This window comes from Ipomoea triloba, chromosome 6 (genome assembly GCF_003576645.1).
Source record: "Ipomoea triloba cultivar NCNSP0323 chromosome 6, ASM357664v1".
In the NCBI taxonomy this organism is placed as follows: Eukaryota; Viridiplantae; Streptophyta; class Magnoliopsida; order Solanales; family Convolvulaceae; genus Ipomoea; species Ipomoea triloba.
This window is the reverse complement of record NC_044921.1, coordinates 26,512,271-26,527,096: the sequence shown is the minus strand read 5'-3', so window position 1 is coordinate 26,527,096 and position 14,826 is coordinate 26,512,271. Positions and strand designations below refer to the sequence as shown.

The following is a 14,826-nucleotide window of genomic DNA, read 5'->3' as shown; positions in this document are numbered from 1 at the left end:
CAAGAAAACGGCTGGTTTCGGTTTAGGACGGACATGTCGTTGTAAAGCTAAGGTTTATGGTGTGGTTTACGCAACTGTTGAAACTATAAAAGTCATCTTGAAATTATTATTATTTTATTATTTTTTGAGCTGTACCATCAACTTAGCTTACAGTCCAACAATATGTATCATACGAATTTCGTGTGCTATGGAGAAAATAAAAAAGGTTAGTCTAGATGGGCCGAGGAATTCAAAATTTCTTATTTGGGCTGTTTCCTCCCATGGTAATTGGGCTTTCTGGCTCCATATCATAAAACTGAGGCCCACTTTGACTGAGCTTGTCTCTTGTGGAATTTGGGGAAATTGATCTGAGACAGAGACGTGTGATATCCATTGTCTTTGTATGGGTTTGTATCTATTTTGCTCGATTTGGGCTACCCGTCGTTATCCACTCTTAGCTCATTCAACACACATGCTTTATTGTTGCAATTTATATTTGCTATATTGCCAAATATCTTTGGAAACATTACTACAATTCCAATTTACCTATTGAGTGAGGACTCATAATCACTTTTATATGTCTTCGTTTGTATAATAACTTTCTTGAGGGCTTAGACCATTTATTATTATTATTATTATTATTATTATTATTATTGTTATTCCTTTTTTTAATGATATCATAAGTGTTGTCATCCTATATTTGTATAAATTCATTCTTCCTCACTACTAGCTCACATGGCTTGCAACCAAGTGAACCAACTCGGCGTATTAGTCTTGCTTTAATGGCAGAGTTCAAATTATGTTGAAACTTATGGTAAGATACCAGTATGATGAATGTTCCTTATAACGTAGAATGTACTCGTCTGTTGGGATTTGGAGGCTTTTTAAGCGATTTGCAATTTAATTACCTCCTCAATCAGCTCTAAAGACAAGGTATTGAAGGCTTGTAATATAGTCTAACGTAAGTTGGGATACTTAGTTTTTTTTTGTTTTTTTTTTTTTAAACCTTTGGAATCATTAATTGGAGAGATGGGTTCCGAAACTTAAATGTAGATATCTTATTAGGTAAAATTGGTGGCCCTTTATGCTGAAGTCAATGTACATTGAAGTGTTAGCCATTAGTTAGGTTTAATTTGGTGGCAACAAGTTAGAGTAATAAGGGGTGATGGGAGGTCTTATAAAATAAGAATCACGTACAATTATAGCAATAATAAGAAAAATTAATCACAATATTTAATTACTAGTCATCAACGCTCTTGCTTCATGCAATATACATAATTATATATGCGAACCTTATTTAGCATGGCTGATAGCGCTCTATATATTCGTCATATGCCTATAAAAAAGATGATACTAGTGTAAATGAGTTGTGATCATTTACAATACAATCTTCATTGGTTCGAAATGCTACCAAACAAGGATAACCCCATTTTGCATGCATATTATTGGTCCAACTGTCCAACTTGACAAAGATTCATGTAATAATTTATAGTGTCTGTTTATTTTTTGTATAAAATAAATTAAGAAAAAAAAAAGAATGGATATATAATTATCACCGACAAACTTAATCAAACCTTAATGTGTTTTGCATAATGTTTATTATCAAATAATTAAATGTTCATCACGCGATTGTAAGATGGAAAACATTTTCGTCTCCAGTGTTATTTTTGCAAAATTAATGCTCAATGAGGGATAACTTAAAGCAATTTAAATTAAAAAAAAAAAAAAACTGTGATCTCATCTTCGTCTACGGGTCAAATCCTAATATTCATGTGCACACAAGATATCAAATCCAGACCTTCAAACATTCTTGGGTCATCCTCCCGTCATAATCTTTAAGTTTGAGGATGAACTAACTACGCTAAGTCCCGGAGTAACAAAGAAAATGTGTGCCTTAATGGAATGAATATACATAATTTCCTGTATCTCTTTTAATTTGTTAAAAATATATATATTTTTGAAAACTCTTAAAAATAATTTTTAAAAAGTACTAGATTGAAGTATAAATACAAATATCAATTTCTGTTGATGTTTTAAAGACACCTAGTCTTTTTCACATCAAGAAATGATTTCTTTCACTCCGTACCAAATTATAAAAATAGTTGGGCAATCACTAGATTCATTTCCCTACCATATCGACCGACAACACCTTATCAAACCTTCTTTCTTTTTTTTCTTTTTTGCACAGTCATTATTATGTTATTTTGTGAAATGTGTCTAATTCAGTAGAATTGTCCCAATCAAAATTTATATTTTATTCATGATAATTTTTTTAAAAGTATTGTAATGTGTGCATGAGTTCCCAACTAGACAAACAAAATTTTGAAAGATTGATAGGCAAGGGAGGGTGAACACTCAATAATAAACAAATTGGCCTTATCATGACAGTTACAGTACTTCATATTTGTTCAATAAAACAAAGAAAAAAAAAAGTTTGTCATGTTATATATTTGGGCCACAACGTAGATTATATTGGTAGATGGTTTGATTGAAGAAATTGAATTTTGTATGGTTGGTGGTTTAAATTAGGACATATTGATTGATGTTTGAACTACTTAGATTAGCAGTGGAAATTTTAATAACTACTGTACTATGTAAAATTAATTATAACTCCTCTTTGTCTTGTGTTAAAATTATGTTTTATTATTTAAGAACATAACATTTTATAACATATACAAAATATTAATTTATATCAGTTGAATTTCAAATCTGTATAGAACGAAGGATTTATATTAAATAAAATATAACAAGAGTATTAAATTAAGTTGTCCATTTATGAGCAATATATTAGTGTACAAAGGGGGAAACAATGCTTAATAATGAAGTGGCAATAATTTGAGGAGAAGAAAAAGAAGCAACATTATGATTAATGATTAGCACACTTCACTTGAAAATCTTGTTTCATGCTCACATATTTCATTAGATTCATTCAATGCCCTTTTAACCTTTTGACTCAATTCAGCTTTTGTCCCTCAAGTATTTCACCTTTCCATTATCCAATTATGGGTACACTCTCAACTCCTAATTAACACACAACAAAATACTAATCTAATTGCTAATATTATCAAAATTTCAATTAATCCTTCGTAAAAGTGTACACTTTGATAAAGCTAAATTAATTCAATTTACGTTATTATAAGTTTAGAAGCAAATTTATTAAGTCTAGGCTATAGTCGGATGAACCTTGGAATCAAAAAGAAAAAAGAATTATCTAATTAATCAAGCAAGGGCAGATTCAATTAAATCATGTGTTTAGAGAACAAAATAAAGTAGTCGACGCTTTGGCAAGGATGGCTTTGAAATCGAAGAATGACTGGATGTTCCTGCCTCAACCGGAGAGCAAGCTTCTTGGGTTGCTCAATGATGATATTTTGGGTATTTCGGTGTCCCGTCTAGTTTGTACCGGAAGCTAATCCTTGGGGTGTCCCCCTCCCGTTTGTAAAAAAAATAAATAAAATAAAATAAAATAAAATAAAATCAAGCAAGGGCAAGTAATTTATTGCAAAAATGGCGCGCTGAATGCTAATGCGACGCCGTATTAATACGATGAAATACTTAAAAGGAAACGTTACCGGCCGTTTACTGCTAAACTAGATTAACGGCTTTCCTTAAGGATAACTTCCTCTTTACAGTTCTCTTCGCTCCTTCAAAAGGGAAAGACAGATAGATCCCAACTCGCCCACCGCCACCAGACACGGCGATGCTACAGGAAATTCCACCGGCGCCGCCACCGCCACCGTCCCACTCTTGAATCCTTCCGTTCGATTACCTACTTGTCTTTGAGGTTCAGAGAAATGTCGGTGACAAACAAGCAGAAACACAGCCAAGCGCGTGACCTGAAGCACCGCGTGCTCACGTGCCTCCACAAACTCTCCGACCGGGACACGCATTCCGCGGCGGCCTCCGAGCTCGACTCCATCGTTAAAACTCTTTCGCCGGAGACGATTCCGCTTTTCCTCTCCTCAATCTCCGCCACCGATTCCTCCGACAAGTCTCCGGTCCGCAAGCAATGCCTCCGCCTTATCTCACTGCTGTCCGAGGAACACGGCGACACTCTCTCCCCTCATCTCTCCAAGCTCCTCACCGCCGTGGTCCGCCGCCTCCGCGATCCTAATTCCTCCGTCCGTTCCGCCTGCATCGCCGCTTGCGCCTCCATCTCCTCCCACCTTACCAAGCCCCCATTCCCCTCCATCGTCAAGCCATTCCTAGAGGCGCTGTTCACGGAACAGGAAATCAACTCCCAGATCGGCGCCGCGCTTTGCTTGTCGGCCGCGATTGAGGCAGCGCCTGATCCGGATGCCGCGTACTTGAGGAAGCTGATGCCGAGATTCGAGAAGCTTCTGAAATGCGATAGCTTCAAGGCAAAGGCCGCGCTGCTAACCCTGATCGGTAGTGTAGTTGGCATTGGAGGCGCTTCTAATCAGCTAGTCGTAAGGAATTTAGTGCCGTGTTTGGTGCAATTCGTCAATAGCGACGATTGGGCGGCGAGGAAGGCCAGTGTCGAGGCTTTGACGAGGCTCGCCGCGATGGAGAAAGAGATGTTATCGGAGTTTAAACCAGCTTGCTTGAAGACTATCCAGGCCAAAAGATTCGATAAGGTATCACGGGTTGAAATCTCAAGTTTCGGATCAAAATTTCCTCTTTTTGATCCATTGATTCCAGATTTACTTTGTCGTGATTTGGTTGAATTGATCATTTTTCTGATTGTTGATGGTATATAGGTGAAGGCAGTGAGAGAGACAATGAATCAGATGTTGGAGGCGTGGAAGGAGATTCCTGACTTGCCTGATGATAATGTTTCACCTCGTCCCCAATCAAATTCTTCATCCAAAGGTATCCAATTCCTCAATCTGTTCCCAAGAATACTTTATACTATTAGTATATTTTCCAAAATTGGATTTTGATTCCCTTGATTAGTGATTGTAATCTTATTTGTTTGATTCTGCAAAATTTTACTGTTTTAGTACTCCATTTTGCCACTGTACCACAGCCTTTGTCAATTTGACTGGTCCCAGAATGCTCTTCTTAATTTACTTCTTTCTCAATATAGTAGTTCATTTTTATTTTTTTTGGTCATAAACTTTATTCTGAATCAAATATATATATCACTCACTCTCTTCATTGGCACAGAAAATGCTAGTGATGGGCATTATCCGCCGGGCTCCATGAGTTCTGGTGCTCGCAATCAAAGGGGAAGATATACTACTCCAAGCAAGTCTAGTGTCCATGATAGCTCACCTGCTACTACAGCTAGGAGGAGAAGTCTTACAGAGGGTACTCAAAAGAAGGCTGCTACTGCAATATTCCGCAAGCTTGATTGCAAGAAGTCTTCTGAGTGCAAGATTGAAGTTTCTGCACCTCAAGGCTCTTCTGTGCCTGTAGCTTCAAAGGATGATCTGAAAGCTACAAAACCAGAAACCAGAAGAGCCCTCTTTGGACAGAAAGCTGCTGGATCTCGTGTAGTCCCATATCATGAAGAGAAATCAGATGTACATACCGTTGTCATGAGTAATGAAACTGGGGATCTCTATAGGAACCAGAAAGAGTGTGAAGAACTTTCTCAGATTCGGAAGCAACTTGTTCAGATTGAAACTCAGCAGTCCAATTTGATAGATACTCTCCAGGTAACTTGCCAATGTTCTTATGTTCCCCTTTTCTAGTTCTATAGCTTTGGTGATTATGACTTTCAAGAAAATAACTTTAGAACAATGGCTTACCATAAAGATAATTTTGTTTAACTTTGTTTTGGTAAATTTGCAAGCCTCAAATTTACACATTGTAATGTTGATTTACACACTGAATTTTCTGTGAGTTGAAGTACTCCATATTGGTAGCTGAAACTCAACTTGACCTCAATTGGGAAACACTGCCTCCTGTTTCTCTTAAATTAAAGGCACCAGAACATATGAAGAGCATTAAAAGAGTCTACTTTCAGTCACATGGTTGAGTGTATATCATTTTTATGACCAATCAGGCAAAAAGTGTATGTAGTTATGATTGCCAAACCATTTATATCTGAAATGCTCCACTTACCAGATATTTCTTGTGAGTGAAGAGAATGAATGCTCATATACTTGGAGAAGCATGGTGTACTAGTTTACTATGAAAACTTTATTTACTGTGAAATGACGTCTTCTGAAAAAATATATGTATCCAGAAATTCATTGGGAGTACACAGAGTGGGATGCATTCTTTGGAGACGCGGGTTCATGGTCTGGAGTTGGCATTAGATGAGATCTCGCATGACTTGGCTGTGTCAACTCAAAGAATGTCAAATAGAAAGACCACACCCATATGTTGGGCACTACCTGGTGCACGATTTTTTAGCTCAAGACTATGGAAGAGGACAGGGCGGAGTTCATCCTCACAGTTGCCTGTTTCAGGAGAGCCTCCGTCACTGGTTGCAGCACGAAGCAAAGCTGGAGTGCGCGAAGATTTCAAGTTAGAGAGCAGGAGGTTCCAGCTTCAAAGTAATCATGGGTTCATTCGAAACCCATTGGCTGAAATGTACCACGAATCGCAGGGAGTTTCTGAGGTTTCCTCAAGCGGAGTTTCAAAGAGTGTTAACAATGTGGTACTGTGAGTGTATATATTAGGTATTCCAGTTTTCATCCTACCTCGGATTTATTTGTGTTTCAGTATAAACAAGTCTTAGCTTTCTTGTTTTCAAATACTGTATCATGTGATGTAAGCGGGTGATTTAAAGAAATCCTATATTTGCTTCTAGTTTTATAATGTTAAAATGATGGTTTGGTACATTCTCTTTGTAATTGGGAACTGGAAAATTAAATTACGGTTCAGCGTGAAATACTGGTGATGATACTGAGATTACAACAAATAAAATCTTAAAAATTCTGCTTCTTTATTGCAATCAGCAACACCAACTTTTGTACTAGAATACAAGATGAACAAAACGAAGCTAGCAGTAAACCCACATTTGTTGCAGTCAGACATTTGTACTGCTTAATCATATTCAAATTCAAATGAAGCTAGCTGTAGCTAGGAAGTTATTGCACAATCTCATCCAACTTTGTTAACGTTCTACATATATCGTACAGGACTTGGAAACCACCGCAGGTTATTCTGGCTTTTCTTCACTCTTCTGCGATTGATTAAAAACGGCAATATAATTTTTAGGCGGCAGAAGCATACAATCAGAGCAGAGAAGTTGCAAAAGAAATTGTTGGATATGAACCACATAAATTAGTGTTGTCTGGTTGTGTGCATCTAAACTTAATTGTGATCCTAACATCAAACAAACGTATTGTATGTTAATTGTGGAAGAAATCAAAACAACAAAATTTGGTAGGAAGGAAAAAGAAGCATCGCGGGTTATAAAACTACTTCCCAGCTTCAATAAGCATTAATCGGCAATCTGAACTTTCGCATCTAGGGTTTCAAGCAGAGAACGCCAAAAAAAAAAAAAAAAGGTTTTGATTCATAGTATAGTATAGTATAGTACCAGTTGGGCAGTATTCCATTTCTTTCCACGGTAGACGTTCAAGGAGAGATTGGCGGCGAAGAAAATGGTGGCGCCGCCTAGCCCAACCGTGAAGATCTTGAACACCCAGTCCCCCGCCTTACTTGCGATTCCCATTTTCAATTTAGATATGTGTACACACTACTGTAATACTGGCTTATATACTTCCCAAATGCTTTCTTCCCAAAATGCTAAGCCGGACACTCGGCGGAGCAGCGTGGAGTGTGCAGATATATATATATATATAGTTACTACTTAAATGAGTTTGTTATTTCTATTTTTGATTTACAATATTATTATGTCAGTTTTTTCGGTTGTTAAGCTTAAGATGGTCTGCCCCAACACCTTCAATACTGTTGGGTGAAGAATTCAGAACAATCAACCCAACTACTCAAGTAAAATAAGATTAACAATTTAACATGTGTCACTGACCAAATGGCATGCTAAATCTTTCTTTCAATTATAATGAAAGTTTTCATATAATTGGAAAATGAGCTAAGAGTGGTCTCCTCTCTCCTGTGGATTAACTCAACTCTATTGTCATGGTAGGTAATGAACAGATCGAGAGAGAAGTGACAATACAATATTGTATGTGAAAGGAAAGGAAAGGAAATGTACTTGGGATTAATATGTAGAAATATATTCGATTAGCACAAAACTAGACAGAAAAAGTTTATACTTCCACAGAATGTCATGCCTCACAACAATGTAATATGTATGGCACCATGGTACTCAACATATTTGATGTCATGCAATTAACATCATCAGTTATATAACTACTGTCATTTCATCATCACAGCTTGCTTTTCACTCCTCACCAGGAACTTAATCCTGGATCATAAATGTTTCTGCTGGTAACGTTATCCTTCCCATCACTCCACCTGCCTGCATGCTTTCCCATGGAAGAGTAGAGACAAGGGCGTTTGTTATATTCACTGCCACCACTTCTTCTCCGACAATGATATGAGCTGCCAGATGTAGATGAGGAAGAGAAACATACGATTAGAACAGAAAGAAGGAAAAATGGAATCACAAGCTTGGCAGGATAGAAGAATTATAAAATCTCAGCAAGATCAAGATGTTCAAACTCCAATAATCCTCACACAATTATTCAGGAATTCAAACTGATGCTTTGCATAAGTTGTTGATTCAACAATGTGGCAACCTTTGCTACATGTTAAGAGAACTTAAATATTCATAATGAAAATATGCGTTTAACGTTTAGGTCAAGCAGTCAAGCACCATCATCCAGTATTGCATAATATTCTACAACCAATCTGCATATTCCATAAAGCTAACAAACAGCTGCACCATATATAAATATGCATAGTTCATTACTAACCTGGCGTGCAACCTGTGCCATTCGTCGACTATCTCGAGATGATTCTGCTGACAATTTTAGCCGCTGAGGTTCCACAAGAACGTTTTGTTTCTCTTCTTCATTCGTCTCCACACCACAATTTTGTATAGAAGCATCCTCAAATTCTCTAGAAGCTCCTCTTTTCCGCTTTCTCTGGAATGTATATTTGAAACTTCTATCACTAGGTAGACTGTAAGTTTCATTCTTAGCATCAAATATCTTTGAACCTGACTGCAGCAGTTGGACATCGACTTCTTCAATGTCTGATTTAAGTACTGTGATCCCTGAACTTCCTGTAGATCCAGTTTCCTGCCCTGGAGGCTCCATCTTTTCTGTCAATCCCTCACACTCAAAAACTGAATTTTCAACACCACAAGACTCAACAAGCTCAGGTTTGTTTCCACAAATCTCGGCACTTCCTGGAAGTATGACGGGTTCAACTCCATCTGAGGATGATATTGGAGTCGTCTCATGCTCATTAACTGGACCTGAATGAGGCCTCAAACAAAAATTATTTGGTTGTCCATCCATCTTCGGTGAAAGATCAGGAAGGTTTCCATCTAAAGAAACTCTATTTTTCCAAGATCTGTTTGCCCTTCTTCTTTTCCTATGAGAAGATTTGAAGAAAACCAAGCTGTCTGCTTCCACTACTTTCTTCTCAGTATCATCCATACCATCAACCTTATGAACAGGCATTGCAGAGACTTCTGTATTGCCATCATTTCTGCCATCAGTTTCAGTTTTCCTTTTTCCTACTTTCCCTGAAAGGGACAGTTCCTTGCCTAACGGGTTTCCTTCACAGGCACGAATCCTTTGTGTACATCCATTCCGATACAGCTCAGGCTCCTTGCTTCTCAAAATAATAGAGGGCAGATCCGTATGTGAGAGAAAAGAGTTTCCCATGTGAACTATTCTGCTACAAGTCTTGTAGCCCTCATTTCTCTGACTAGGATTCACGTCCTTCATGTCAGAAACTGCCACACGTTTATCTTGATATTCTGCAGGATGTAATACGGGGGGAGATGTACAGAATCTGTTCTCCTCAGATACGTCTGTATGAGTGGCACTATTATGTCTACCCACCAGGAGTCCATTTTCTTTGTTGCTTTTCACTCTCTCCAGCTCGGCATTCACTTCTCTCAACTCTCCTCTAAGATCACTTACAATATCCTCAGCCTCGTGAAGTTGAGCTTCAAGTTCGTCAATCTTTCTCTGTTGACTCAAGCATGTCGACTCTGCTTCACTTATCTGTCAATTAAGCCCAGTATGTAACGACATGAATCAGTATAATTATTAATACCCAAAAAAATAAGGAACCATTGAGTAAACACAAGGGCAGACTGGACACAGCATAGTGAAGTGTGAATAAAAAAGAAATTACTTTTTTAAATAAATATTTGGGAAAATAAAAATATATTTTGTGTCTGCAACAAAATTAAAAAATCACAGTTTTTGAAATGAGAACTACAGCTATTCAGTGCAATAGTGGCTCTAGAAGTTACAGGAGTTTCTAACAACCACCGGCTTAAGAATCTCACCACCAATTACTAAGTTCCACATTCAAAACAAGATGTTTTTTCACTAATGTACTTGTAAAGTTACTTTTGATTTCCCAAACACGTAAAACACCATTATTAGTGCAGACATTATCTTCAACTGAAGGTGGCTTTAGAGACTTTGATTAACTATGAGCAACCACATCTGTTTGTTTTAACTACATTACACGCAGACAGTTGTAGTTTCTAAACGTAAGCTTGGAATATACTGAAGCATTCTTCTTGTAACAATTAATTCCTTGTAAATAATAAAATGAGGTCAGATAACATCATATTAAGAAACTCAGCATCCATATAGAAATCCAAAAGTGTAAAACAAAATAATTTAAACCTGCAATTCTGCAAAGGAAGAAAAAAAAAAGGCGTAAAGAACTAGTGGTTAATGGCAGTGCTCCATTCCCATCCCCAGTTTCACAATTATTAAAGTCTTAACACCCTACAGGAAAACCGAATAAGATATACTGGACAGTCAAAGTATATAGCAATAATCAGATCATGAAGAAATCTGCGAAGGAGTCACTAATAGTTACCACGAAAAGCACACAAAAATGCATAGATTATATTGCAAGAATGGAGTGAAATCTTGGAGATCCTAAAACATATTCTTATCAAAAACTGGATTTTTGTAAAACTGAAAAGATCCTAAAAGCTCAACTGTTTAGCTGCTTCCTCCAACCCAAGACCCAATGACATAGCACTAACAGAAGGAACGCCAATAAACAATTTAAAGCAAGCTCATAAGAATAGGAGAAATGACTTGCAGTACTTTACAAACATCTTAAAAGACATGGGATTAGATAAAACAATGTGGCAGTATCATGAAGGCATCAATTAGTGAATTATCAAGAGTATAATTCTGTCTTGAGCCAATCAACAATGGGGAAACAACTTCCCCTTCTTATTAGCATTATTCAATTTAAACATTCACCCCTCTAAAAATAACAACTCACCCCTACTGATTTTTACACACAACTTATTCGAGCTTATCTTTTATAGCCAAAAAAGAAACTCCTTTCTCAAGAAGCTTTACACTTGAGACTTCTCAGAGACTCTCTTTTTTAAACAAGCAGGCACATCTCAATAACAAGTTGTCATTATATTACTAGTGATCAACAAAGACACCAACAAACAGCTATAGCCTATATGGGGTGTTCTATGATGTGATAGAAATAGATATTAAAAAAAAAAACTTTTGTGTAAGTTTTGTCTCAAAAAAAGCCTCTTCTATCTTGCCTAACACAAGCATGAGAAACAAAACGCTGACCTCCTGCCATCCTTGACATATGAGAATCTAAAACCTCATTTCAGTTGATTCTCAAAGATGGGGGTAAAGACCTACAATATCATTTGCAATAAGATTATGAGTCAACAAGTAGTTCTAAATTATTCCCCATTTGAAACAGAAGATATGCAAGCCTCCAACAAAACATTGTTCCAGTTGCCCAAACTCATTTTATATTAAAGCCAGGGCATTTTGCTGCAACAAATCACTTCAACAGTTGAACCAATCAAGCTAATGTCTTCTTAGTTAATCACAATCATCACATAAATCAATCAGAAACAGAAAACAAATCCACCAAATTGACAATCAAGTAGAACAGGAATACAAAAACTCAAATCTCAGTTAACCCAAATTGAAATTCTTAATTCAAGAAATCCACAAAAAGCAAAAAACAACCAAACTCACCTACTCAGACAATCGAAAACACTTGCATTGAAGCAAAAACTGATCAGGACGTATACAAAATTCAGATAAATTGAAGCCCATTTCAATAAAACAGAAGAAAGTCCTCACCTTTGAATCCATCATCTGCTTAAGCCTAAGCAGCATCCGAAGCGCTTCTTCTTTAGCCACCTGCAGCTCGTGTTGAAATCGAAGAGCTTTCCGCTCCGAAACCATAATCCTGGCGGCCGCCTCCTTCGCCGTGTTCAGTATTATATCAGCATACGCCTTTTTCAAAGCTGTTAATCTCTGCAACCCCAGAAAACAAAAAAGTAAAGAAAACAAATAAAGGGGGAATCGCACCAAGCACATAAAGACCCAAAAATCAAAATTTAAATTATAAACAAAAAGGCAACAGCACGATCAAAATCGATCCTCATTTTTTTTGGAGATACACAAAAACGGTAGGTAGTTGGAGGTTTAAGTGGTGGTTGAGACGGTTGCGCCGCCGAGCACAACCGCGGGTTAAAGAAGCGGAACATTACCTCGTCGGTCGCCATTGCGGCAACCTTAAAGCATCGAAGAGTTTGTCCGGTGTGTATTAAGGTTTTCGTGTTTACGAGCAAAAGTGTAGAGAGAGAGAGAGAGAGGTGAGTAGTGAGAGGTTGGGGATGGTGGTTTTTCTCCTCGGTAGCTGTCTGTTATGAACTGAAAGTCCTGTCGCTGGAAAATTTACAGGATTACCCCTGGAATTGAGTTGAACTACGGGACTGCCACGGAATATGACGAGTGTTGACCCGCGCCGGGGCGGTTTTCGTTTTAGGGGTTTTAGCGTTTACCCTATGGGCGCGCGTCGGAGAGGCGGTCCCACCCTACTGACTTTGCTGACGTGTCGTAGTCACACGACGCATGGGATTGAAGTTTGGAGGGAAAAGGCATTTCCCTCTGCTCCTAATTTTCTGGTTTTCTTTTCCTTTTCAGTTTCAGATTGAAATAAAATTCCAATTGGACTGTTTTGTTTAAATATTAGAAGTACATTTCAATTTATTATTTCTTAATTTGATATGGAGTAATAAATTATACGGAGTACTTTTGTTAATAAAACATTTAAATTCAAATTCATTACTCCATTCCCATCATATTCAAAATTCTACAGTTTTGAGCGTGCAACAATCAATTAGGGCACAAATAGTTTGGAGCGATTGGATGAGCAGTTTGTTGAGTCAAAGTCAACAACACGTGTTACATGGTGACGCGCGACAATAAAATGTGCACAAAAAGACAATGATTTTGTTTGGTATACATAACTTAATCACTAGCTTAAAGCTATAATCTTAAAATGAGATATAAGCGCTAAAATAAGTTTTATAAAATGTGCACACACAAAATAATAACTCTGTTAAGTTTCATATGCTTTATTAAACATAGTTTATAACTTAAAATAAGATATAAGTTATAAAATAAGTTATACCAAACATGAGAGATAGCAAGACATGACGTTAGTTTGGTTATATAAATCGTGTGAATTTAGAAGCTAGGTTGGAGAATTCTTTTCCAAACTAGTACATACTATATTGAGCCATATAGTGGTCGTTGTAGACCAAACTAACTAGTTATTATTCAATTTACAGCACGTTTGGTTCACGGAATGGATTTGGAGGGAATATGAATGCTATTCCACAAGGAATGGAATAAGTAAGGAATAGAATAGGAATTGTATTCTATTGTTTGGTTCGCTGAAGGAATAGACTTTAGGAATTGTATTACAACGTTTGGCTGGTTAAAGGAATAGAAATGGAATATATATTTAAAAGACATAAATACCCTTATACAAATTATTTTTTTTTTTTTGAGTACATTATTATTATTATTATTATTATTATTATTATTATTATTATTATTATTATTATTACATAAGATTTTTATATAATATTATTCTATAGCAATTACAATATTAATAAAATGATCTATTATGAAATAAAATATTCATATAAATAACAAAATTTTTTAAAGAATATTTAATAATAGTTAGAAGAAAAGATTATGAAGTCTCTGGCTCATGCAAATTATGCTGCTTTTCCTTTAAACTAGAATGATACATGAAAAAATTTGACTGTGAAATCTCTAGGTTTCTTATTTTGTTCGTGCCCATTGTCATCATCTAAATGCTCTTTTTTGGCCTATTTCTGCAGTGCTGCAATTTCAAAATATAGTCAGTTCCTCATTTTTAACTCCCCCTTCCATTTATGCGTCATCTGTGAAAGATAAAGACCTGAGGTTATCCTAACGAGAATACAAGCTCTATACGCCATTCGAAGCAGTCAAAAAGATGCAAAGTGGCCACTCACTTCTAGTGCAGCAAGAATACTACTCATGGGCATCTTTCCATATATCGAAAAATTCAACAAGATCATCACTTTGGATGGAAATAACCAACAAATGTTGCAGTATGAATGAACCAAATGAGATTTTAGATTCTTGAGCTAAACCTGTATTTAGATTACGTTTCATTTTTATATTTATTTATTGAAATGTGTATATTGTGAATTATTTGGAAACAATTATTTATTTTTTGGTATAAAATTTAAAAAATTATACAACACTTGATTATTTGTAAAATATTTAATTAATCTATATTAAATATTAATCTTGTTTTAATTGTCTTGATGAGATGATATTATTTATGTTTAATAATATAAAATATATGTATAAATATTTAACAAAAATATATAAATGCATAAAAAATATAAAAGATTAAAACAAAATTAACAAAAAATAACAAGTGCGA

General features: G+C 36.3%; 2 protein-coding genes and 1 long non-coding RNA gene across 3 annotated transcripts; 1 reads left to right on the top strand and 2 right to left on the bottom strand.

The window, feature by feature from the left end:
* Positions 1 to 3,561: 3,561 nt before the first annotated feature.
* Positions 3,562 to 6,722, top strand: LOC116022629 (TORTIFOLIA1-like protein 3). Its single transcript, XM_031263404.1, has 4 exons — positions 3,562 to 4,577; positions 4,701 to 4,812; positions 5,110 to 5,603; positions 6,137 to 6,722. Exons 1-4 carry the CDS (start codon positions 3,774 to 3,776, stop codon positions 6,560 to 6,562), a joined length of 1,836 nt encoding a protein of 611 aa, XP_031119264.1. The 5' UTR covers positions 3,562 to 3,773; the 3' UTR covers positions 6,563 to 6,722.
* A 98-nt stretch (positions 6,723 to 6,820) lies between these two features.
* On the bottom strand, positions 6,821 to 7,671 carry LOC116022630. Its single transcript, XR_004099252.1, has 2 exons — positions 7,442 to 7,671; positions 6,821 to 7,081 (listed from the first exon to the last, which is right to left on the bottom strand). It is a non-coding gene; the product is annotated as an uncharacterized LOC116022630 (long non-coding RNA).
* Positions 7,672 to 8,052: 381 nt separating this feature from the next.
* LOC116023786 lies at positions 8,053 to 12,714 on the bottom strand. Its single transcript, XM_031264799.1, has 4 exons — positions 12,584 to 12,714; positions 12,171 to 12,347; positions 8,802 to 10,067; positions 8,053 to 8,427 (listed from the first exon to the last, which is right to left on the bottom strand). Exons 1-4 carry the CDS (start codon positions 12,596 to 12,598, stop codon positions 8,392 to 8,394), a joined length of 1,494 nt encoding a protein of 497 aa, XP_031120659.1. The 5' UTR covers positions 12,599 to 12,714; the 3' UTR covers positions 8,053 to 8,391.
* Positions 12,715 to 14,826: the final 2,112 nt, after the last annotated feature.